The sequence below is a fragment of the Micropterus dolomieu genome, linkage group LG23 (assembly GCF_021292245.1).
Source record: "Micropterus dolomieu isolate WLL.071019.BEF.003 ecotype Adirondacks linkage group LG23, ASM2129224v1, whole genome shotgun sequence".
NCBI classification, from domain to species: Eukaryota; Metazoa; Chordata; class Actinopteri; order Centrarchiformes; family Centrarchidae; genus Micropterus; species Micropterus dolomieu.
In genome coordinates this window covers 16120776-16145274 of record NC_060172.1, presented here as the reverse complement: position 1 = coordinate 16145274, position 24499 = coordinate 16120776, and the positions used below count along the sequence as shown (strand labels likewise).

The 24499-nt window shown below is 40.0% G+C and overlaps 2 protein-coding genes across 4 annotated transcripts in view; one reads left to right on the top strand and one right to left on the bottom strand.

The window, feature by feature from the left end:
* The window catches only part of LOC123962813 (rho GTPase-activating protein 26-like), a 243930-nt gene extending 227488 nt beyond the window's left edge, over nucleotides 1-16442 (bottom strand). Inside the window, exons 1-3 of one of the 3 annotated variants that reach the window (XM_046039197.1) lie at nucleotides 16222-16331; nucleotides 14365-14839; nucleotides 14015-14202 (exon numbers count right to left, since the gene is read on the bottom strand). In XM_046039197.1, coding sequence (XP_045895153.1) covers nucleotides 14015-14168 — 154 coding nt within the window. In that variant the 5' untranslated portion in view covers nucleotides 14169-14202; nucleotides 14365-14839; nucleotides 16222-16331. Of the gene's footprint in view, nucleotides 1-14014; nucleotides 14840-16221 lie in introns of all 3 variants that reach the window. The other 2 variants (XM_046039196.1, XM_046039195.1) reach the window with 2 other exon arrangements.
* Nucleotides 16443-19503: 3061 nt separating this feature from the next.
* Nucleotides 19504-24116, top strand: LOC123962817 (putative fibroblast growth factor 1). The gene is made up of 4 exons (XM_046039202.1): nucleotides 19504-19629; nucleotides 20973-21189; nucleotides 21747-21850; nucleotides 22390-24116. The coding sequence occupies exons 1-4, from the start codon at nucleotides 19588-19590 to the stop codon at nucleotides 22573-22575; spliced, it is 549 nt and encodes a 182-aa protein (XP_045895158.1). The 5' UTR covers nucleotides 19504-19587; the 3' UTR covers nucleotides 22576-24116.
* The last annotated feature ends 383 nt before the right edge of the window (nucleotides 24117-24499 follow it).

The window sequence follows — 24499 nt, the reverse complement described above, 5'->3', positions numbered from 1 at the left end:
GAAACAATGGGAGTGATGGAGAGAGTCAGAGGCTCCTGCACTTAATTTAATATGCAATCCTTCCCTCATCTGCCACGCCATTTCCAATACTTGCCAAGTCAGGTTTCTCTGCAAGCACTTATCCTATTTTAATAACACGGAGCAGAGTTACATCAGGCAGGGAAACAGGATGAGAGAGAATGAAGGAAAGAAACAGGCTAACGGCCATTTCCATGTCAGATTCACAAAAGGAAATGAGGAGGGACAGGAAGAAAAAGAAGGTAAATGAGGATGAGGTTAATATGTTTCTAACAAAATGTGCATGACCACAGCTTAAGAGGAAAGAGGATGGGGGAAGCAAGAGGAGGAGGAAGAGGAAGAGCCTCCTCTTGAAGGGGAACGTAGAATCATTGTTCTGGAAGGTCAACTGTCTTCTTCAATGCCAGTCTGACAGAACACAATGAGATCGTTATAGACTTATTTGCCTTTCGTTCATGACATGTTTAACGTATCCTGATAGCTCAATCTGCTGAGTCTTCTCAAGGTGAAGAGTGGGATGTTAATCATTACCTGCTTTAACACAATGCTTCGATTCATTTGTCAAAAACATGAATGTGTAATAAGGGAGAGGCAGATACATTATATTAATCTCACTGTCTTCCTCTGAAATTTCTCACAACACAATATCAAAATCTCATGCTGGTAAAGAAGGTAACAAAGTGGGCAAATGAAGTGATATCTTTGCCAGTAAGGAATATACAAGATATTAAAGATATAAAATTGCTATTGAGGAGATAAGGTTAAATTCTGGCCTCTGAAATAAACTGTCCCCTGAAAATAACCAATATCAAGCTTCCCGATATGTCCAGTCATATATCATGTTTCGAAAACCCCATGAAATGTGAGAATTTATACAATATTCTCACATGAATCATTTCTCATCTTTAAAAAAAACAAAAACTTTTGTTTGTCCTCGATAACCTTGGAAAGGAAAAGGCTGCAGAAAGTTACCATGTTGAAATGGAGCCTTGTTATGCGTTTCCTGAATTACAACAGTGAATCAGTTTATTGTACAAATGTTTTTTAAATCAATCTAGACACAAGAAAGAAAGCTTTAGACTCACGGAAAAATAATCTCACATGATAAATGCCATGAGAAATCCAACAAAGTACTGTGTTAAAGGGTGTCCTGGTAGATCGGTAGGCTTTACAAACCGCAATCTCACAACTCATCAAGATCAAATTTAGCATAACCTCGGTCCCATCAGTCTCCTTTTCATTCATGTGTATTTGAATCTTTCATATTTCTATTTATTTTATGATTTTCTTAGGATGCATGTTGGAGGATTTTGGCCGAATGCCTCTATGTCACCTCAGAGGAACACGCCTGAACTTCCTTCAGTCAGCCTTGAAATAGCAATGGCATCTGTGATGTCATACTATTATATAATATTTCAGCAGATGCGTTATTTTTTTGTAGTATTTTAATGTTGTAATTGATCAGCTTGGATCTAATTTTAAAGTTTAAGTTCTAACAATGCCCATTTGAGTACCTCAAATTGGTACTTAAGTTTCAATACTTGAATAAATGTATTTAGTTACATTTGTTACTGCCCTCAGCATAATGTCATGGTGGCCCCGGAAAACATTTTATTTATATTGTCCTTCATGCCCACAAGGAAGTGAGCTTTCAAACCACACAATGTTCCAATCTGCCCTAAAAAGAGACTTAAAACTGAATCCCTGGATCTTAGAATAAAGTGTGAGTTCTTCTTTTTAAACGCAACAAAGACTTATTGTTCTCTCCTGTATCAAATACATCGTCCCTCCTGGATACAACCCTGCTTTCACCTTACAGACCTCCAGATTCACGGTTCCTAAGAAAAGAGTCGGTCCGGGCGCTGCTCTTCCGTGGGTTGCGCTTTTTGCGTTCCGTTGGCATTGCGTTGTCAACTGGCATTTGGATGGTCGTTTTTATTGTTTTTTTATTTTTATTTATTTAGTTTTTGGGGCGTCTGTTGGTTGGGTCGGGGTCTTCCGTGTTTGCATTGCGGTGCATCTGGGAGTCTATTTTTTATTTTTTTTTCCCCCTTCTCCCACCCCTATTGGCTACTGGGCTTCTTGCCTGCCTGTTGCTGGGGTAGGTGTAGCACAGCTGTGGCGTGGCTCTCGTGGCTGTGCTGTGTTAATTATTTAGTGTGCGTGACTGTTTCTTGTTTTCATTTTTCTCTTAGTTGTCTTACTATGTCAGCTGTTTATTGCTGCTGTTCGGCTGGTTGTCTTTTACTATTATTATTATTATTGTTTGTTTTGTGTTTGTTTGTCTGTTTGTTTGTTGTTCTTCTTCTCCTCCCCAAGCCCCCCTCTCTGTTCTATTGCAGGTTTCGTTGCTTTCTGCAATTGGTTTCCCTCTGCTATTCCCTTTTGTCCCCACCTTCCATCCCCTTCTCTTACAGGTGTTGTCCTTTCTCTGTGCTGTCTGTTTGTGCCTCCCCATCCCCACGTCTGCCCCCCTGTCCGGCCCGGTGACAAATCAATACATAATTAAATAAATAATAAAACAGACAAAGGAGTATATTAATACTCTCTTGTTAAAGTAAAATCTGTCTGGCACAATATGGTATCCAGCTCATCATACTCTATACCAGGCTGCTGGGCAGGACAGGTTTTTGGAAAAAAAAGAAAAAAAAAAATTAAGATAAGAAAAGAGGCGGGACACTAACACCAGGCCAGCTTCTGACTTGTAACACTGGTTCTCCTCCCTTCGCTCTGACTCACTTTCAGAGCTTTGATGTGGAGGAAAATAGCTATTTTATCAACAACATGTGTCAGCATGTGTGTGTGTGTGTGTGTGTATGTGTGTGAGAGTGTACGCGTGTGGGTGTATTTCTAAGACACTTGAGCTACACCTGTCAGGCTAAATCACCCACTACTGTAAGTTTTTTTTAGTCGTAACACTTTAAGATAGTGGAGTAAAAATCTGAATAGGACACCCGTAGCAAGTCTGGGCAGCAAGTTTTACAGTGGTCTAAGGTTTCTTGTCAATGGGTAGCAACACACACCTTTTCTCCACCGCGCCTGAGAGTTTCTAGTTCATTATCACACATGTCTTGAATTCGGAACTGACAGCTCAACACTGCAGGCTAAGGAGTGAACCATAACCTTGAGCTGAAGATTAATTTTTAAGAGGTTCAGAGGGTCAGATAAATATCTGTCTTCCTCTGACATGTCTTTTTCCTCTAGGATAGCAAAAACTTGCCTAATATTCCCATGGTGTTCAATAAGTTACCTTAGTCAGTAGCTTCCTGTCATTCAGGTCTTGTGACACTTGGACAGTGGACAGTTACAACACCAGCTGTCAGGTGTGGCACTGAAAATAAGGCTCATCCCCACTAAACCAATAAGAAAGAAAGTGCATTTGATAAGTCAGATCTAGAGAGAAAACACACAGTCAAACGGATATACTGAGATGCCCAAACACACGGTATATATTCAACCTTTGACTCTTCCTGGGGGCCTACCGGCAATCCAATAAAAAAAACAAAAAAAAACATCTCAAAACAGAAGGAGGGTAGGGAGGTAAGGTAAGAGTTGCGAGCTTGCCAGCGGAACAGAAAAGCATTTCCTACATAATAATTTATGTAAGTTAACATTTCCTGACGTTCTGCTTCTTTCAAGTTCTCAGCAGAATGAGTTCAGACTCTTAATCTTTATTGGGTGCATTAGCTGCTGATCAATTGTAAAATCCTGCTTCTTGAACAAGATGATAGCTACTCTTTGTGTCTAACTTTGCAGTAAATCTTCAAGGGAAACGCACAAACCTGACATTATAGCGCAAACCATCATGCTGCTGTTCGCCTGTCAGGGGTCAGGTCCAATAATTCACCACCCTCCATCTGCTGTTAAAGCAGTCCCAATTAAACAATTTGTGTCCATAACCACCTGTAGTAAAAGCAGCTTTTTTTTTTTAAAACAGGCTGTGAAAAGCACAGCTGTCTCTTTTATGACCGAATAGCAGCGATCAGGTAACCGTGAGCAGAAAACTTAAAGAGCATTCCTCAGAGTTCACTTTCCCCCCTCCTCTCTTCCTGCTTCATTCCTGGAGCTTTATGATCTTAAGAGTACAGTAATGTGATCAAATGAATGTAGTCAACAGAACTGTGCTTGTCCCCAAACGTAAAATGTTCTCCAGGAGAATGTCTTTGCACATCACCAACTTGTTTAGATGAGTATTGCTTCCATGCAGCTACAAAGGCACAAAGAACACACAGATAGATGGAACAAGGTGTAGTTGAGATAAAGTTGTAAATTACCTTAAGTTACACATATAGGCTATTTTATTCCCCCACAATTAATCATCCATGTAAGAATTTTTTCTTTCAAGCTTTTCATTTTTTAGGCTAAATGCATTGGAGTAGGGCTGCAGCTAACGATAATTTTAATAGATTCTATAGATTATTTCAACGATTCATCGATACGTCGTTTAAGAAGTAGGCCTACTTTTGCTTACCGCTGGCACCCCCCATCCTCGTCCTTTCGGAAATTCATAGTGTGTCATACAGCAAACATCAGACCAACAACCAGACAGCTGCTTTACAAACAAACATCACCTTTGTGTTGTACAAGTTATACTACAGGCTCGTGCAGACTACACGACTTTCAGCGTCGGCTGATGGCCGTGCCAACAAACGGCAGTCTTGAGTCGTTGTAGCGTTCACACTACGTGACTGATCGGTGACACACTACACGAGATGACAGCGGCTGTGTCACCCGACGCAGGTCTCCAAACCACATTTAGTCAAGAAAACACACGTGAAATGTGAAACGGGAAATGAGCAATCCTGCACATGGAACAGCTGTTGTTTGTTATTATAAAGATGGCAATTATAAAGACAAAGAATATGGGTGAAGGATGGATTAGCACACGCAGGAAGCAGGGATTGTCTGAACTACAGAGAGCGGTGGAGGTGTGTAAAAAGGTGCAGCTCCCCGACACCCAGTTAACTCCTGACTATGAGGTTACAACTCACAGCCCAAAAAGGAGAACAACAAACGCACCTGTGCACATTTTCAGCTGAGGGCTGCGGCTTACTTTGGCTTCAACTCAACAATCAATCATGATTTCAGTTAAATGCTAAAGTTGCTGTTACGGTTACCTTGTCTGTGGTCTGCTGGCACGACACCGGCTGCTTTTTGTTCAGGTGCCATCGTGCTGTTACCGAGGTGACATAAGTTTCGTTTTACGGTGGACGGCTGGTGACATTACAGAGTTGTTGTTTTCTTTAGCTTGAAATAATCCCATACTTTGGACACTTTCTTCTTTGTCACTCACTATTTTCTATCTCTTCCTCCACTTTGCAAACAGCGCCATTATAATCATGTCGTGTTCCCAGGGTAGGCGCGATGTGCCACAGCAATAAATGTCCGTGCGTTATATGGTTATAGTAGTAGTAGTAGTAGTAGTAGTAGTTATATGGATTAAACAAAAGTATCGATGCAAAGAATTTGTGTGGATGCATTTTATTAATCGATTTTAATCGATGAATCGTTTCAGCCCTACATTGGAGGAAAACAATAATTTAGCAAACCAGGCACTCAACAATGGCCTCTCCTTAGAGTCCCCTTCCACTCAAAATGTGCTTTGCTCACTCCGTCACTTGGATGTTTGACCTTCACTGTGCAGAATGATGCATGTGCAGAGTTTGACACTAGAAGGCTGTTTTCCTCTTCTGAAGGGGGTTAGTTTTCCTGAGCTCACCTTCAATCTCAGTTCAAGAGCATGATTTTGTGACATGGCAGGTTTGGAAGCCAATTATGAAATAATATGCAACTTACAAAAGCATGTCAGGATGGGAATGACTGGACAAGTTAAGATAATGAATGCTGCAACATTACATAACTATTGCATTTGGTAGAAGAACACTGCTTGATTGAGGCCAGTGCAACAAAAAGCTACACATGGTTATCTCTTTAGCAGCAGGCTTCATTCTAAAAATGATTTGGAGGATAGTTTTTTTTTTTTTCCCCCCCGGTGCCTTTTGGTCAAAAGCAGTTCTGCTCAGTAAAAACTTCACTGCACAAAAAATACCAGATTTTCTATTTGCAGCAGCATTAGAGAAATAAAATGTCTCAGGTTTTGTCTTTAAAGAGAACTGTAACTTTGTGGCCAGGCACATGTACAGCATGAGTCATCTATTATATCTATATCTATCTTATGTATGCATGCATGATCAAACTAGGTACACCACAGATGCTGCTGACAGTTCTGCAATTAACACACTGTAAGTGTCAGAGGAGTATTTCCATCACTGAAGGTGATGTGGCGTTTGTGCTGAAGCGTAAGGGATAAACATGCTGGTATGTAAGTGTGAATCCCACTTCCTTCTTTACAGTTTCATGCCCTCTTAAATGGTAACATTTTGAATTTATTGCATGACTATTTTTCTAAGTATGCCATGAGAAAACAAACCTGTCTCTTTATCAGTTCCTCTTTCAGTTCCTCTGATGACACATTTTTCTATCGAACCCTGTAAATCTCTAAAATGTCGCCATCCCTAAATCTTTTTGTACATCTACATTCCTTTCTCTTGCCTCTGTCCAAAAACAAAGACACACTGTTCATTTATGCATTTCAAAGTATTTGAAGACTACCTACATAACCAGAGTGACCTATAGGCAAGCAACTACTCCCAGGGGGTTGCAAGTGTGAACAGCTGCAACAGCACTACTTCATCAGAAGAAAAAAGGAAACATGTCATCTTGTTACATCCGCATGTGCATGCATTTTTGGGGTCTATGGTGGAGGTGGCATACCAGCAAAATAAGTCCCATATTGTCATGAGAGAAAACACACAAGTAAGCAATACAACAGCACATCAAGGGGCTGAGTCAATGTATCAATGCCGGGCAGCGTAACTAAAGAAGTCCCCAAGCTAAAATATTTACCAGCTTCAGTCCAGCTGGAGTCCAGGGCCAATACTCCACATCAAAGATTCAACTAATGAGATGAAGCGGCATTCTGGCAGGAGATCTACTTCTGTGGTGATTGTTATGAGCTATGCAAGTTTTTTTCAATCTGTATATATACATGCCATTTCTGCAACAAATCTGTTTGTTTGGAAGTGCCTTATAAATATACTCGATGACTTGATTTATGACTCTAATAGATTTTTAACAAGTTAGATGTACTATGCAACATAGATTTTCTCAATGAATGCAACCTGTTGATGAAACAAAAATAGTTTTCCCATGTTCCCACTGTTACTTGGTAACTGTGAAGAAGTTCATATGTGCTCATGTATAATGCAACATGCTGATGTGCAGGAAGAAGGCTGACATTTTCTAGCCACAGATTTAGAAGCCCATATTGTACAGACGTGCAGACTCCACACAGAAGGGCCCCAGCCAGTCATCTATCAGGCAAAAATGCCAAACATCCACTCGTTCCAGTTTCTTAAATGTGTTGCTTTGCTGCTTTTTTGGGTTTTGGACTATTGGTGAGACAAAAACAAGAAAATTAATTGACAACGAAAATAATTATTAGTTATAATCTGAAGTACAAACCCATACATAAGGAGTTAAAGTGTGTGGCTACCAATATCAAAATGTGTTGAGGCATTTTTTTTAAGTTGTATAGTTGTTTATTCTTACAAAAACATGAAATTTACATAAATTAAATGTGTAAACTGTTGTGTTGCAAAATCCTTAATGTGGGTGTTCCTTGTTTTAAAAATGACAAACATCTGTAATTTTAATCCAGTATGATGCTAAAAAGTCAGTGACTGCATGTACGTGCTTGTGTGTGTCTGTCAGACAGTCTGCCCTGACAAAAGCAAGGCAACAATAGCACCAGAGCCGGGCTGAGTTATGCCCTAATTTCCTTCTTCTCTACGCTATACGTCACAGATAAGAGGACGCCTCCCAACCCCCACTGTGCTGTACTGCAGTGGCAACACACACACACACGCTCAGGTTCAATGGGCACACACACATCTTCTCATGAGCAGAAATGTACTGGTTTAAGGGGAAACACGCATGGTGTATGATCTCGGTGCAAATCCAGGATATTCATAACTGCAGACAATATGCTGCATGCATTAAAACAAAAACAACCATAAATCTCTCCTCTTTGTTTGTATGTGACGTATGCAGGGGAATGCCTTCAGACAGTGACACCCCGCCTCGCTTTTCTCTCCCAGATTCTTGATTCTTTACTCCTCCATCCTCTACCCCTTCCCCTCCTCTTCTTCTCTCCACAAACTAGATTGCTCTGCTCCAAGCTCCTCTATAGGCGGGTAGAAAATAAGGCTGTGTCGCCTTTTAAACACCATTGTGAAAGGCAACAACACCCCCACCTCCTCTTTCTCTTACACGCACTTTTTTCCTCTTTTTTTGGCCCTTGGCACAAACTCTTCCTTTGCTCTGGACCTTTTAAAAAGAGGGTTCACTCCCTCCATCAGCCATAATTGAGAATTAGTTATGCTGCGGTGTGCATTTGTGCGTGTGTGACCCCCATCTATCAGCACAGCTGACAGTTGAGCCACTAAATGACTGCTATTACCCTTCTTATTACTCACTAACAGCACAGTGGATAGCTGCAGAAAAACAAAGAGAGAAGGAATTTGAGAGAGAGGCATGGTTTGCAACAGAGTGTGGTCCGTCGCAGGGAATTCCCACCTCTCCTTCTCTGGAACATTTACACATAAGGCTTCACAGCCGGCAGCTTGTTTGTGACGTTACTAGGGGCAGCTAAAGGTTCAATTTGAAGTCAAAGTAAACGCCTGAAAACTAAGCCATTATCAAGACAGCGCTAATGAGTGGAGGACTGTTTTTAACCAGTAACAGGCCGCACACAACGGTGCACACATGCCTGAACAATGTGTGCGCTTTTAGGGTCAAGCCTTTGATATATGTACTGTACTTTTTAGTATTGGACAACCAGTCAGATTTACTGTATAGCAGTGGTTCTTATTGGAATACTTTTAGACAACTATTTCTCCAAAGGGCCCACGTCTACAGGCATTGTTTTATTGGCTAAATCTGGACAATTATATAGGCCTAAAATAGTCACCAAAACGTTAACAGTACAGCCTGCCCTTTTTGTCCAAAGTAAACCAGAGACTGACTTCATCAAGCCCAAGCTATTGATAAACTGAGACACTTTTAAACAATTTCAAGTTTATTTTGAGATTTTCTGCTAAAATAAACCACTGTGTAATTTCTTCAACCCCTCCAGCATTTGAGGTTTTAAACTAACTTCGAAGACATCTTCTAAAGTTTAAACCAAATATAGACCTAATATGTGAGTAGTGGTCTTCTCAATATTTTTTACAGCATGATGTTCTAGTTTTAGTGCAAGGATGGTACCTTGGTTTTGAATGTTTCAAAAACACTACTTGTTTTCTTGGGTCATCCATTGCTTGTTCTGTGTGAATTTTCCTTTTCCTATTCTCTGTCTTCATATTAACGTACAGTGCATCCTAATCTGTCCCCCTGACATGTTAACCCTCCATCAATTAACATCATTTCATCAGCTCGTTGACACTGTGCAGCACTCTCAAGACTGCACAATGTAGGCTAAATGCACAGTGCACACAGAGGTCACTGGGCCACATAAATACTTGTTAAGGATGTATGGAATATTCAACATGATCCAAATGAGGCAAACTTAAAAAAATAACTCCGTTACTCTTACACTATCAGATGAAAACTTGGCAACATCTTGTGTCTGTGTCACAAACTGTCTAAACACTGTGTCTCGTTTCCTTCACAGCAGCAGCGAATGCCCAGCTGGTAATTAGGGTTTTTTTGGCTGATTGAGACGTGCTATGTTGGAGGTGGAGCAGAGAACCAAACATTTCTACAAGCTCCGTAATAACATGCTAGAGCTGCCCTTAAATGACATCTGGCTAACACACTTAATTTCACACACATTTGTGTCTGTGTGTATATGTGTGTCTGTGTGCGTGCATATCCGCCTGCCATCTCCATTTGTGGATTCATGGTGCTGCTGTAAATACGCTATAGTGGTGATGGCATCTCTGTGTGAAACCTCTCTCTATTTGAAAAATTACACTAGTGACCAATGACATGTCAAAATGTCTAATTCACTTAAGAAGAGAAGGAGAAAAAGAAAAGAAGTTGACAATAACGTCTGGGAAGCTAAGAGCAGAAACACAAGCAGTTATCCCCAAATCTGTCACCAAAATACAATAATATTTAAAGATTTAAATGATTTATAATCATTCAATTTTTAGTAACTATTAAATTCTAGTAAATATTTAAGGTTAGGCTATTTTTTCTTTTAGTGTGATCTGATTATTATACATTATATACAGCACAACAAATGCGGTTTATGTCATCTACTACCATGCTCTCTGCACTTGGCAACATTAATTGTTTACACAAACCAACATCAGCAACAAACCGTCAAGTGCTGGCTTCACACTGCATCCAAAATCAATATATAACAGAAATGTGCTATACAGTTTATTTGGTACACCTGGCTGAAACTAATGCCAACTGCAATAAATCCTTCCTTTATCAAGGTTAAGGTTAATAATGAAACAGTTTTAAAGACAGGTGTTGTTGTCATTTTGGAGCTTGCAGTTTGTGGCGCTGTTTAATATTATTGTTTTATGTTGACAGGAGTTCCTATTGTTTTATGCACCACATTTATATTAATGAGTGTAGGTTAAATATCAGGAACACATCTCTGTACCTGGCTCTGTACATGATGAATTGTCAAGTAAGTATACTTGTCATTACATACAGTCTATGTAGGTAATTTTTTATTGGTATACAACACGATACAGTAAAGTACTACCTGTAACTGTTTAAAGATAAAATAACTTTTTCTGTTTGGTTTTAGGCTGGAAGCTTTCTTTCTTCCTTGGTTGTATCTCAAATATATAATGCATATGGTCAATGGTTCTCAGTCATCCAGGTCATAGTTATCCAACAAAGGTTGAGGTCAAGGGCAACTGGACTTAGTTGACAAAAAACTAGAAGTTTTTCTAGAAACTAGAAGTTCTAGTTTTTCTTCAACCTAGTCCAGTTGCCCTTGACCTCAACCTTTGTTGTTTTATTTCAAAAGAATTATTACATTGCAAAATTTAAAAACAGTCAATTGACTGCCTTAGTAGAACAGATAACTTGGTATAAACAGTGTATACGAATCTCTGACAACAGTCACATTTATATTGTCTCATCAGTCTATATCATCTATATCATCATATTGCCCAACTCTACGCAGGTTGTTACACTGTACTGAAAACCCAAAGAAGACAGAAACATATCAGCATGCTTCACAGGTGCCACAGTCCACAGTAGCTCTGTAGAAGTTCTAAGCAGCACGGCACGTGGCGTTGAATAATCTTTCACTTTCTCCTTCTGTGATAACATGCATGTACTCATTAAAACACATGTGAAAGCTGTGAGGAGACTTTGGACAACTGCCTCCAGCAGCAATTAGTAACTAACAAAAAATGTAGGGGCTTCCCAGGACAGTCACACATCCTAGCAATGCCTCAAGAAAAGCAGAGGAGGACGATGTGCGATGAAAGATAGAGCAGAAAAGATTTACAGTTCCTCCGTAGATGAAGAACTGCTTTTAGATAAGACCTGTTGCAACTGATTCATCTCATGTGCGAGTAAAAGCCAATAACACTGTGTAGTACAGGTGTTAAAAGATGAACTAGGAACATTTGCTGACTTGCTCTTTGTTAGGCTACAATGACACAGAACAAGCAAATGACCCTCACTGCAACCTCAGTGAATTGGGCCATGCTGGTTGATTTCTAGATCTCACCAATGCACAAAAGCAGAATTGTCTTTATAGCTACACATGAGCTGACAGAGCTTTGTGGTGACAGAGGACTGAGCTGGTTTGTTTTTAAAAACAGTACAGCTGATAACACAAGGGCGGAAAGTTCAGGGTAACTTCCAGTATTCGTCTATCTGGATATGAGCAGTGTGATTCATACAATATATACCAAAACACAATAGTATCTACAGTATCAGGAGTGTGTGTGTGTGTGTGTGTAAACACAGGTTTAAAACACAGAGTTGAAACAGTTGCAAATTTCTGTCACTGCAAAAGTGAAAAGAAAGTCTGATGTCTATCTTCATGCAAAAACAAATTTCACAAAAAGATTTTATGCTCGACAGGATGAAGACATTTGAACCAGCATTTAGACCTATTACAGTAAGAGCCACCACTGAACATTCCTACATAAACACTGATAGATATAACAAAACATATGCTTTCATCTTGTCAGAGGGTATTGAGAAGCTAATGTCAAATATCAAGATGAAAGTAACACTGAATGTTAACCCTAATCAATATGATTTTGTTTGACCAAATAAACTCACCGCAAAGTCCACTTTGTGGCTGTTTGATCACATCACATGATCTTCCTCAGCAGACTCTGAGCACTTTTAGGGCTTCTCATCCAGCTTAAAAGCTGTGATGAAACCAGTAATAACTTCTTTTGCAGCTCCATGTATTAACTTCTAATCACACTCATTTCTGATACTTGTAGACCTGGCTGCCAAAGGAATCATAATGTCATCCTACAAAGAGCGACAGCCAAATGATTTTGGTTGATGAAAGGTTAAAGACTCCCCTCCTCTCAAAAATGTGTTTTTCTTCTTGTTCTACTGTTGGATTTTTGAGCTTAACTGTGCATAATGATGTAAAGTATGTGCACAGTTTGAAAACAGAAGGCCGATTTCACATTCATCTGCTCAAAGTGGAAAGTTTATCGGTGCTCACTGAAAAAATCTAATTTTAAACGGTGGGCCTATGAGCATGATTTGTGACATCACTGATAGTTTGGAATCAAATTTGCAAATTATAAGTGTGATTTAAGGATTTTAATGTGGAAATTAAAAGAAAGATGTCTGGAGGGGCTCTTTCAGTTATTTTGATTAAAGGTAGCCCTGTTTTGTTGAAGGTTTTAGTTATGGTTAACGTAGTTTAATGTGAAAAGAACATGCGTGATGAGTTGACAAGATCAACATTTGAATATTGGACATTTGCTTTCAAACAAATGCAAATTTTCCATGAGGTAAGTACAACCCTTGCCAGGAAATGTATATTTCATGTAAATGTAGGTTGTTCATCTACTTGGTTGTAATAGGTTATGTTTATGTTTGCTTCTTCCTGGACATTGTTCAGTACAAGACCCAGTAGAAACTGGAGTCACATACTTGGCCAACATAGAGCTATGGTTCTGATGCTGAAATTCAACTTAAGAGCAATAAGTGAAAAGTTTCATACATTATAAAACATCTTGCAATGCCACTCGTGGGTACTTATGGATCCAGGCCGAGATTGTTAGTCAATCTCAGATTCTTCCCTAACAAAGCCAAAGCCTCACCTAACTCCTAAACTACCTAAACATAACCATATCTAGTCGTGTTATACCCAAATATAACCACTGAGTGGGCCACTCGCATGGTTTCTGCCCATTATGCTGGCACCTGTAGCATCTGTCCTGGTCATCATTCACTTCATCAGATAACTAAAACAAGCAAACCTGTAGTGTAAAATAAGCTGGTTTTAACTAACTGAATCACCTCAACAACAAACAGGACAAAGTTAATCCCCTTATCTGCATTAAACAACATCACAGCTTTGAACACATTCACACACTTATCAGCACTCATCAGTATGAGTGAAACATACCCCTCTCTCCCTCTAAATGCACTTTAATGTAAGCTGATGGGAACAAATGTGCTGAGAGCTTCAGAGGACACTGTGCACTGTTCACTCAAATCCACCAGCCTTGTCTCTTAACTTCTGCTATGTGCCTTATCAGTAACACACATGCGGACACACACAGAGCAAGAGTGTGAGCTTTGAAAGTCCAATGATGCCAGAAGGGAAAACTTCCAGAGCAGTCCAGATCTCTCTCTTGCAGAGACAACAAGAGTCAATATGGACAGCAAAGATGAATGTCAGTGAATTAACGGTAGCATCTGACCTTTCTCTATGACACACACAAATACACACACACACCTTTCCACTTACATTTCAAAGCCTGGATCAGCGCCTTGCCGTCTTTAATCAGCTCCTTGATGAACTTGTTGGTCTTGTCCAGCTCCAGCTCGTGGGACTTGAGTCTCTCCCTGAATTGCGGGCTGTCCAGGTAGCAGTCACTGAACTCGAGAGCAGGTAGTCCCATCCTTCTTTATCACCACCACCGGCCTCGACACAACCTGGACGACCCGGCAAAAAGCCCCGAACAGGAGAAGGAGGAACAAGAGAAGGAGGAGGAGGGGGGAGGAAAGCCTAAGCTACTACTGTGGCTGCTGCCTCTGCTGCTGGAAATTATGGAAAATGCAATTACAACATGTAAACAACAGGGCAGAGATGCCTACCTACATAACCTTGCTTTGGCTTTATTGGAGCTACACTCTCAATTTGACACAAGCACGAGTCCTCCTGTCTCTCTCAGAGTGGCTGCAACTGCAGCAGTCCGACACGGCATCCAATTAAATGAAATAAAAAGTCACAGAAGAGTAAGTGTCTGATGGTTGGTTCAAAGAAAACAAGTGTCCCGTTGCTCAGGTAAACCGGTGCTGCATTCCTCTCGACCAAGTCATTGTGGACCGGACCGGAGTCAACCGGGGACGAGGAGGGAAGGAGGGCGGGAGGCAGCAAAAAAAAAAAATAGCCTTGTAAATGCGGTGTCTTCCCTGGGCGGTTTTAAATGCACTGCTTTCTCCTCAGCCCCACTCAGCTCAGCGCTGCAGACCCAGACACGGATAATCCCCTGATTGACGTCCCTCTCGGCCAATGAGATGGCCGGGCTGGAGAGCTGGCCGTGTGGGGGCGGGTGTGCGGTGAGCTACACTGGAGCAGAGACAAAGAATAAAGAGAAGAGGGCTCACTCTGGTCTCGTTTCTGTTGGACTCGACTGCTGCCTCTCTTCAGGTGCTGCCTGCCAGCGGTGGGATGAAAGTACTCAAATATTGTGGACTATTTAAGTTTGGTATTTGCTTGAGTATTTCCATTTTATGCTTTACTGTTACTCCTACTCCAACTCCCATTTCAGAGGGAAATATGTACTTTGTACTCCACTATATTATTTGATAGCCTTAGCAGATTTAGATTAATACAAAATATAGATCAATTTATAGATTACACATACATTTTTATAGATTCAGCTGAACAGCACTATATAAAGAAATTCAAACTGGCCACCTCTTTACCAGCTGCATCATTAATACATGCGATGTACACATTAAGGCATAATAATAATCCAGTAAAAAAAAAAACAAGTTAATATATGATTGTGAAATGGTCTATTCTGCATGAGTACTTTTACTTTTCATACATTAAGTATATTTTGATGCTAATAGGCTACTTTTGTACTTTTGCTTAAGTAAGATTTTGATTTAAATTGTTACACTGGTCTCTTTTACTTAAGTAAAATATCTGAATACTTCTTCCACCACAGTCCAAGCAGGTCAACTAAATGTCTCATTCCAAAGGTTTCTCCAAAAGAGAAATATAGCTTAATCTTCTTTTGTCCAATATCTAGTGATATTTTTGAGCATTTTTATTTAGTAGCCTACACGTTGGAAACAGGGTACTTAGGTGTACTTAGGCAAGGTGCTTTGAGCTAGCTAAGTACTAAAATCAGCATGCTAATGTACTCACAGTGACAATGCCAACATGGTGATTTTGATCAGTTAATATTTGTTAGCATGGTAACATGACTACTTAGTTCAAAATCATTTGGTCATAGACTGGGACAATTCATTACAAAGTCATTACAATGATCGTCAAGGACCATGAGTAGGCCTATTCACTGCACTTCGTAGTTGTCATGATACAGTATTTCAATCAAGTGGCACTAGAAGAAAAGTCAGCGGGTTACCAAATTCATCCTCTGGTGACCATGAATGTCTGTACAAAACGTCATGGCCATCCAATGGTTGTTACAATAAGTTAAGTGAGTAAGTAAGTAAGTAAGTAAAGTTTATTTAATATAACACTTTTCACAGAGCAAGTCACAAGGTGCTTTACAATAATACAAGTCTGGACAGATGTGGTGGGCTGACCAGCAGACTGACATTGCCATCCCTAGAGCCACGTTGCTAGCGTGGCTAAAACATTGGGATGACATGCAACAAATTTTAAATTAATATAGATTCATGGCTCAAATCAGACTGTGGGCCATTATGGTGTAGTAAATATTTATTACGCATAATAAACTATAGCCTACTCACCTATTAGAGGACACATTGGACAATTCATGCTTTGTATCTCTCAGTATTTCAGACTCTATTGTGCACAACTCTAGTGCATTCAGGCTTACCTAACCAAATGGGAAACATGCATCCATTCAACCTTTATCCATGTTAGCGGACTGAGTAATATTGTTTGATTGTATTCTGGGTGGAGCTGGTGAAACAAACAAGATGGACTCTAGCCATCTGTCAGTGCCAAGCTAACATAATTAGTTTACGCATTTAATGTCATCTTCATAATAACATTTAGAGTCATCTGCATAGTTAGAGTTAAAATGAATGAACGTAATCGAGTAGGACCAAATATCCGTTGGGTATTACATCTTTCCGAGCATGGACTATCTTTGCATGCAGCCTGGTTGGTGGGAGGAGACGCTGATGTCATTTCAGGCAGAGCAGGGAATTTCTGCTAAAGCTTCCATCACTCTGTGGCGCCCTCTGGTAGCACCATGGTGCACCACAACAGATTTTTATTCCTTTGGTCAACTTGTAGTGATGTCTTTAACTCTAAAATGATTGTATTTCATATTTTAATGACGGAAAAAAAATGCTATTTTGACGTGTGATGGGAAAGAAAAATAACAAACAGCTTATTCTCCCTCTGCATATCAAATGCTCCAAGAAGACAAGCTAATATCAGATTTCATGTTATAAGGTCAAATAACCTGCAAGCCAATGAATCTGCTTCAGACTTACTTAAATTGTATTGACTATACACTGAAGTCATTGCCACTGCAATTGAAATGATGACACATTTAGATATTTTTTACATGCACATTATTGACACATCTATGCAGTATGTGTTTGTGGTTAATGTGTGAAAACAACTCAGATTTAGGCACGCTACTTCCTCTGCTAAAGCCCAGCACAGCGTCTGGTCGCTTGCTCATTTCTCCATCTGTTACTGTCACTGGTGTACAGAGATAGCCATTTACAGGAAGTCATTGCTTGTTGTCTGTGTATGAAGATGCAAGAGGCTAATTCAAGAACCAGATATAACCAGTTTATTGTCAGGTACCTGTCAGAAACAATGACAGTTGCATGATTTGTCCTTTATCAGTACCACTGAATGTATTAAAAGCTTTGCATTAATCAATGCCATTGCAAAAATGCTTTATGGCCATTAAGATGCTGTTAATTAGATTATTCCTGTTCCTATCTAATCATTTGCGTCAACCTCTCCCAGAAAGAACATCCTTTTGAGAAAACACTAACGTAATTATCGACAGCTATAAATATGCATGCATATATCCATTTCCCCTTTTTAAACATGAAACAAATGAGACCTGACTGACTGAGTTCTTCAGCCCTTTACAACTCCAATATCCAACTCCTTAAGCTTCAGCTAGACACCTTCAAGTTAGAAACAGTGTTCCGCATTGTGGAACAAGTCTTCCATTTACGGATCAAAGCTACATTCTATATCTGTTTCACATCACTATCACTATCAAAGGTATTTATAAATAAAGGGGGTGGGGGGGTATGTCGGCATATTCTAGGCAAAAGACTTACAAAGTGTGTCACAGAAAAGTTGGTTTGCACATTGTCAAAAATCCAGTAACATGATCTTCAGCTCTCAATCTAATCCTACCATTATATTCACGACAGAGGTGGTGCACATTGATATTTAAAAATCTACAATATTTTAAGCACAGTTTTTGGCACAAAAGCTTAGTGTACACTACCTGCCCAGCACCAAAATGGCAGACAGACAAAGTTAGTGTCTAACTGCTGAACATGGTGGAGCATTTAGCACCACAGAGAAAGATATTTCCCTCAGGAGTTATAGGAGTAGAGTGAACATTTGACTTAAATTTATCAGGCGGACCCAAACACCACTCCAAATTAATCCAAACCTTAGTCCAGACATGCTGGATGTGTATATAAAGAAATATTTGCTAACACTTTAACTGTATCATTTTTATAAGGTGAAACTATGTCAGCATTGTGAAAAAATCAGCGAATCTAGGTTTTAACATCACCATTACAAAAAATATTGCATACACAGAGTGTCTGTGCAGATTTCTTTCTGCAGTGGATGATGGTTGACCTATTCTGCCATCTCCTGGTATATAGAGGTAAAGCATCTATTCTTAGCAAACATAACTAGCTCAGCACTGAACAGGTGAGAGAAAAGTAGGTCAGGCTCTCCACTTCTTGGCAGTGTAGTCAATCTCTGCACTTTTCACTGCACATTTTCTACATGGTCTTATGTCTCATGATTTAAAGTGTGTTTTTAAATTACTGAAGGGGATGAATTATAGAGAGAGGAGAGTTTCCATTAGAAGAAGACAGACGCTAGGCAACCGCAGTGAATAATTCACACACTCGTGCTGTTTATTGTCGTGCAAGTGCGAGACAGACAGTGAAAGCGTTTGCTGCATTTTTAGAAGCCATTTCCAGCATTTTGAGATGCCCCATAGAGATGTCCCATAGTACCCATTGAATATTTTTAAAACTGAGTACATTCAAATGCTTTTGGTGTGCCCTCCAAAACTCTGAATTCTGAACCACTACCATCTTCCCAAAGAGTTATATGAGTGACAGTCTCAAGCACAGTTTATTTACAGAAGCTATCCATTGCTGTTTGCTCACTCCTGCTTGGGTTCTAATTACAAAACTGTAATCTGAGAGGTGGAGCAACACTTTACTGATGATCAGTTACTTTTTTTAAATAGAAAACAAATTCTCATTCTCACTGAAACACCTCACGCCTCTCATGAGTGTACCTGTAATGTAATGTAATGTAATATATTGAGGGCATGGACGGTATGTGGTATTATTTCTTGTCAAATGTATTTTAATTTTTGGTGAGTACATATTTTAACTTTGCAGGAATGTGGAGCAAATCCTGTCATGTGGCCTAACTACCCTTCGCATTGTCACCACTGGGCTAAGGTAACCTACTGGCATTATGCAAGAATAATTCTGGGAACTGAAGTCATCCTCTTTGTCTTTTATAAATGTTTATATTGTGTTTCTTTCCAGTGTCTCCAGGAGGACACCTCTATAAGAATGTATCAGCGCTCAGTCAGGCAGCCCCGCTCATTTCCAGGCTCTGGCTGGAACCTACAACTTGAACACTTGCGTCACCCTGTCTCAGTCTCTCTCTCTTCTGGTGCGGTAATTTTAGTCCTGACGTTGGCCTGGTAAAATGAGTCCTCTGACGTTTTTAAAAGGGTGGCGAGGTGGGGGGGTGGGGGGGTAGATAGGGTACAAATACAGGCGTTCACGCTAAAGTCCAGCCAGTCAACTGGTAGAGAAAAGAGGAAGAAAGTGTGACACAAAAGGCACAACTAGCCGGTTTCACCCAAACCTCATTAAAATACAGGAAAAGAGGAGGACATGCTGGCTCATCAAGGACACTGTCACATGACTGTCTCACAGGTAGGTGACTGACTCCTCAGATCGGAGGTGCTTTGTTGTTTGTGTGGGAATCTAGTTGGCTGGTAATCACCTCTACTGATTCACTAATAAGAGGTTTTTGATGACAGGGAAGCAAGTTGATACTGATCTTAATTTTATTTAAAGAATTTATTTAGTTGATTTGGCTTGTATGGGGCTTGTGTGGGACTTTGCTCTACCCAAACATCATCCCTTTCAACTATCGTCCACTGATCCAAACATAAGCACAGGTTCAGTCTCTCCTCCCACACATTCCGCACATTGGCTTGGTCTATGGTTGGACTTTTGATGTCATTCCCACCAGCAGCTCTGTCCGAAGGTCCCTGTAGGCCAGTCTGGCTCTAACTGATCTCTCATATCCTATAATACAACATTCTTCTCCTGGTCCTGTTCTTAGAAAAAGTCAGCTGTGAGTGGGTAGGCCTTAAATTCCTCTTGTGGCTTTGCACTGGTCTGTCTTTCGCTTTCCTTATCCCTCTCTCATTCCCCTCTTCCTCCCTCTGTTTCTTATGCCTCTCCAAGACATTCCAGATGTGGGCTAGCCTGGCTCTATTGCAGTTATATGTTACCTCTGGCTACAAACGATAACAAAGACCAGAGTTGTACAGTTCCACTGCTGACTGGGTTCTTCACTGCTTCCCTGCTCCTTTTTTCCATTTGACAGGACAGACTCAATGACAGTCACTGCTGCTCTGGGATCTCTACCCTCAATACTGACATTGTGGCTTTAAAGTGGGCTTCATTGTTTTTTGGATACACTTCTGTGGAAGCAGACAATCCAAGGGTAAGACAGACAGGGCTAGATGTATTCTAGTTCCACAAGTGGAAAGATTTCAAGTGTTTGGCTGCTGGAGATTTGTTTGACTGTTAATACAAAACATTTTTTCTTCAAACAATGTGATAAGAATGGCTCCATTAGAGCATTTTCACTGTCCTTTGTCATGTCCAAGCTTTGTTTATTTTGTTGTTGTTTGGCCTTGCACTGAGACCAGGTGAAAGTTACTGCCATATCACTGCCATCTGGAAATCATTTTCACAAAGAAAGAATCTAAGTGATGTTCAGTCAGAAAACAAGTCTGGTCATGTGGCGGCTCTGCCTGGCCTCCATCCAGATCTGGTTTCATCAAAAACAGAGTACCTTAAAAGGTTGACGGCGAGAAACAGAGACAGACAGAGTGAGAAAGTGTGTGCTGAGGGAGGGGAGCATTTCCCGTGATCAGATCATGAAGGCGGCGTTGTCCTCCCCTCCCTGTTTTCTCTCGTGTCTCAGACACCGTCCAGGTGACAGGAATAGTGAATGCGTTGGGTCCCCTCTGTTGTTACAGACAAAGGGACATCACTCTGCTTCGTCCAAGCCTCAAATCCTCTGCAGGATGTCTGAGGGAGACATTACAGTGCTGCCATTCGGACCTGCATCTGTGGACCTGTCCAGGCAGGAGCACCGTACACTGACCAGACTGTACTGCCAGAACGGAGGATATCACCTGAGGATTTTACCAGATGGAACAGTGACTGGTGGCAGGCAGGACGATGACCGTTACAGTGAGGAAGGAATTTTTTCTTTCTTTCTTTTTGATGTGTGATTGGTTGTTGCATCACAGAATCATGAGCAAACCAAAAAATATTGAGAAAAGTCTTTTGGCTATGACTAGCTATTTTCTGTACATGTAATTCTCCACTGCTAACTATTTTGTTTTAAGTGAAGGCTTTAACTTAAATGTTGATTAAAAGTCTCTCTGGGTATTCAAATAATGATAAAAGAACAGAGGTAAGATATTTTGGTTATCTTGGGAAATTAATAACTGAACTGAAAAGTGGATGAATATTAAAGCTCATGAGTGTGGGAAGTTAATAATTACTTAACCAAACTGTTAAAGTCCTCTTGTGCAAAGTATTTAATCGCAGCAGTTCTGGTAAAGCTGCTCCTTGATTTGGGTCTGTAATCATTAGTACTTACCCTGTGTACACATTCAGACAACATGGCCTATGTTCCCTGAAAAAAATGCTGGGTAAATATTTATTTCAGGAGAAAAATGATGGTTACATTGAGTTTAAGCAGGTTTATCTTCCACTTTTACTATCATATGTTTGCATTGCAGACATCCTGAGGCTGAAGTCTGTGAGCGTAGGAGTGGTGGTCATCAAGGGTGAGCTGACAGGAAGGTACCTGGCTATGAACAAAAATGGAGGCCTGTATGGATCAGTGAGTGTGCCACTAAATTACTGCCAATTACTGCTAATTTTGGGTGGAAAAATCAAACTGTTAGAATATCACACCACAGCACAAATGTTGATAGATGTGTCGTGATGAAATGAGACCGTGTTTCTCTTTGGAACTGTAGGTTCCGTTTATATTGGGGCTATTTTCATCACATCACATAATGCTTGACAGTTAACTTGTCAGTATAAGTTTAAACTCACTAATTCCTGCAGTTTTGTAATAGCATGGGTTATTTCCAGCAAAACACTGGGAAACCACCTGGCTAAAGGCTGACTAAAGGATTTTTTGCATAATATAAATCACTGTAGCCAATGATGTCTCTTTGGGTGAGGTGCAACATAAGACATTTGTTATATAGATTTTTATTCAGCTCATGTCATGTCATGTCATTACGTCATTCAGCTCTTGATACAATCCTTTACTCGACATATTTAAAATAAATTTACAGTAAGGATTAGAAGACTTGAAAAAAGTTTCCTCTTCTCTTCTCTTTTCTCCCTTCTTTCATCTTCTTGTCTCAGCAAGCACTGAATGATGAGTGTTACTTCCTGGAGAAGTATGAAGAAAACCACTACAACACATATTGCGCCCAGAAGTACAACTGGTATGTTGGGCTGAAGAGGAACGGCCAACCCAAAGCAGGACCAGACACCCACCATGGTCAGAAAGCCATCTTTTTCCTGCCAAGGCCTGCAGGCAACATGTAAAGCAAGACGGCACCAGTAACAATGGACACGCTCACTGAAGTCTTTAAATGCGCAAAAAAGTGAAATTTTATACTAGTTTAAAGGTCACTTTAAAGCAGTACAACAGGCCGGTAAAGCCTGAGGCAAACACATACTGCTGTTTTTACTGTTAGTGCAAGCTCTACTTTAATGTTAATAACCTAAATGTTTGTTTACCCCTCTTGTTTATGCAGGGGAAATGCAGTCGGGCTAAGCAGCATGTACCGTATGTGATCATTACAAGGATATAAGCTGATACCCAGAATGCCTTCTGCCTATATCCACATATCATATACACCTTCTTACCGCAGACAGAAAATGTGTGCGGTATCAGTGCATGTCAGTCTTGATAAATGGGTGTTCACTTTGAACCCAAGTATGAAATACCACTGCTGGAAGCCAGCAATGGACCACTTTTACAAAGAAATAGTTTTACGATTGATCACGTCTGGCACAAAGGAAACAAACAAGGCAGTAAAAATAAAAATGCCGACCATCTGCCATTGAATTTAAAGTCAAACAAACAGTCCAGTACCGGGAATTGGTAGTAACATAATTATTTCAGTGCCTTGCTTTTTTTCACCTTTATTTATTGACACACAGTTAGACATTCACACCTGGAAGCTCCCCAGTATAGTCTGATCTGCTAGCCACTGAGCAGCAGTTAGGGCACCTCAGTGGTGGTAATGAGGGACGGGCAAGTACTGCTTTTCACTTTCCCCGCACAAATTTATCCTGCTGGTCTGGGGGACTGAAACAATGACCTACCAGTCACAAGCTCACTTCTCTAAACTTCAGGCCCACGTTACTTCAGTGGGGCGGATGTTTGCTGACTTCTGAATGACAGTCGTTACTTACTTATTTTTAATTTGCTCAACCCTGTTTGATGCCCATTTCTGTAACCACTTGTGTTCTATGTGGAATTTTATTTTATGAAAGCCACAAAAGTTTCTTCACACAATAAGAGATATTTCTGCTGGGGATAAAACAGATGAAAATTTTAAACACACAACAATGAAGTTAATTAAGATACTTTAAGTTTCAATTTTAGGTCAATAGACAAAGTTGATATGACATTATTTGAGTGATAAAATGCTGCTTTTGAAAATATCGCCCTGACAACAGTGACACACGTGTATAATGTCAAGGCAGATGTGAAAACTTTGTTTCAGTAATCAGTGAGGTTACTGTTGAGTTGTATGTTCTTGGTGATAACAAATGCTCAATGGATTATTTGATTTTGGTTGTAAGGAGGCAGAGATGGACCAAATATTGACCATTCTGTCCTGGACCGCAGAAGTCACAAAATGTTTCCTTTCACTGGGCAAAATGGCTTCACTTCAAGGACCAATAGATCTTCCTGTCAACATGATTCTTATTTTGTTTGTATTTTGTTGCTACTGAAACATTATATTAGATTAACTTAATGTTGTGAATATTTATTTAAAGAGTTGAATTGCTAATAAAATTAATTGTTCTGAACATTGTAATGGACACTTAAATAAAATAATATTTTTTTCATAATGAAGGAGCAAAAAGGTAATGTGATTACCTTTGCACAAAGTAAAATTGAATTAAGTGTATTTAAATGTAAGTCTGAATTATTATAAATAAAAAAACTATGATTATTGTTCTTCCTAAAACATAGAGATGTGAATAAATTTACAAACTTATAACTGTGCATATGTATCATTAAAGGAACAAGCTGTGTCCAGTGTCCAGTACATCTGTTGCAAATCAGCTTTGTGTGTGTGTGTTTTTGTGTCTGTTTGTGGCATTAAATGTGAACATCTGTCTTTTTATTAAATAAATCCACTCTTACAGCTATTCACCAGAAACGCATTCCTCCTTGTGACACAAGCATTAGAAATAATACTGTTCGGTCACAAGATGGCAGCATTGCTTT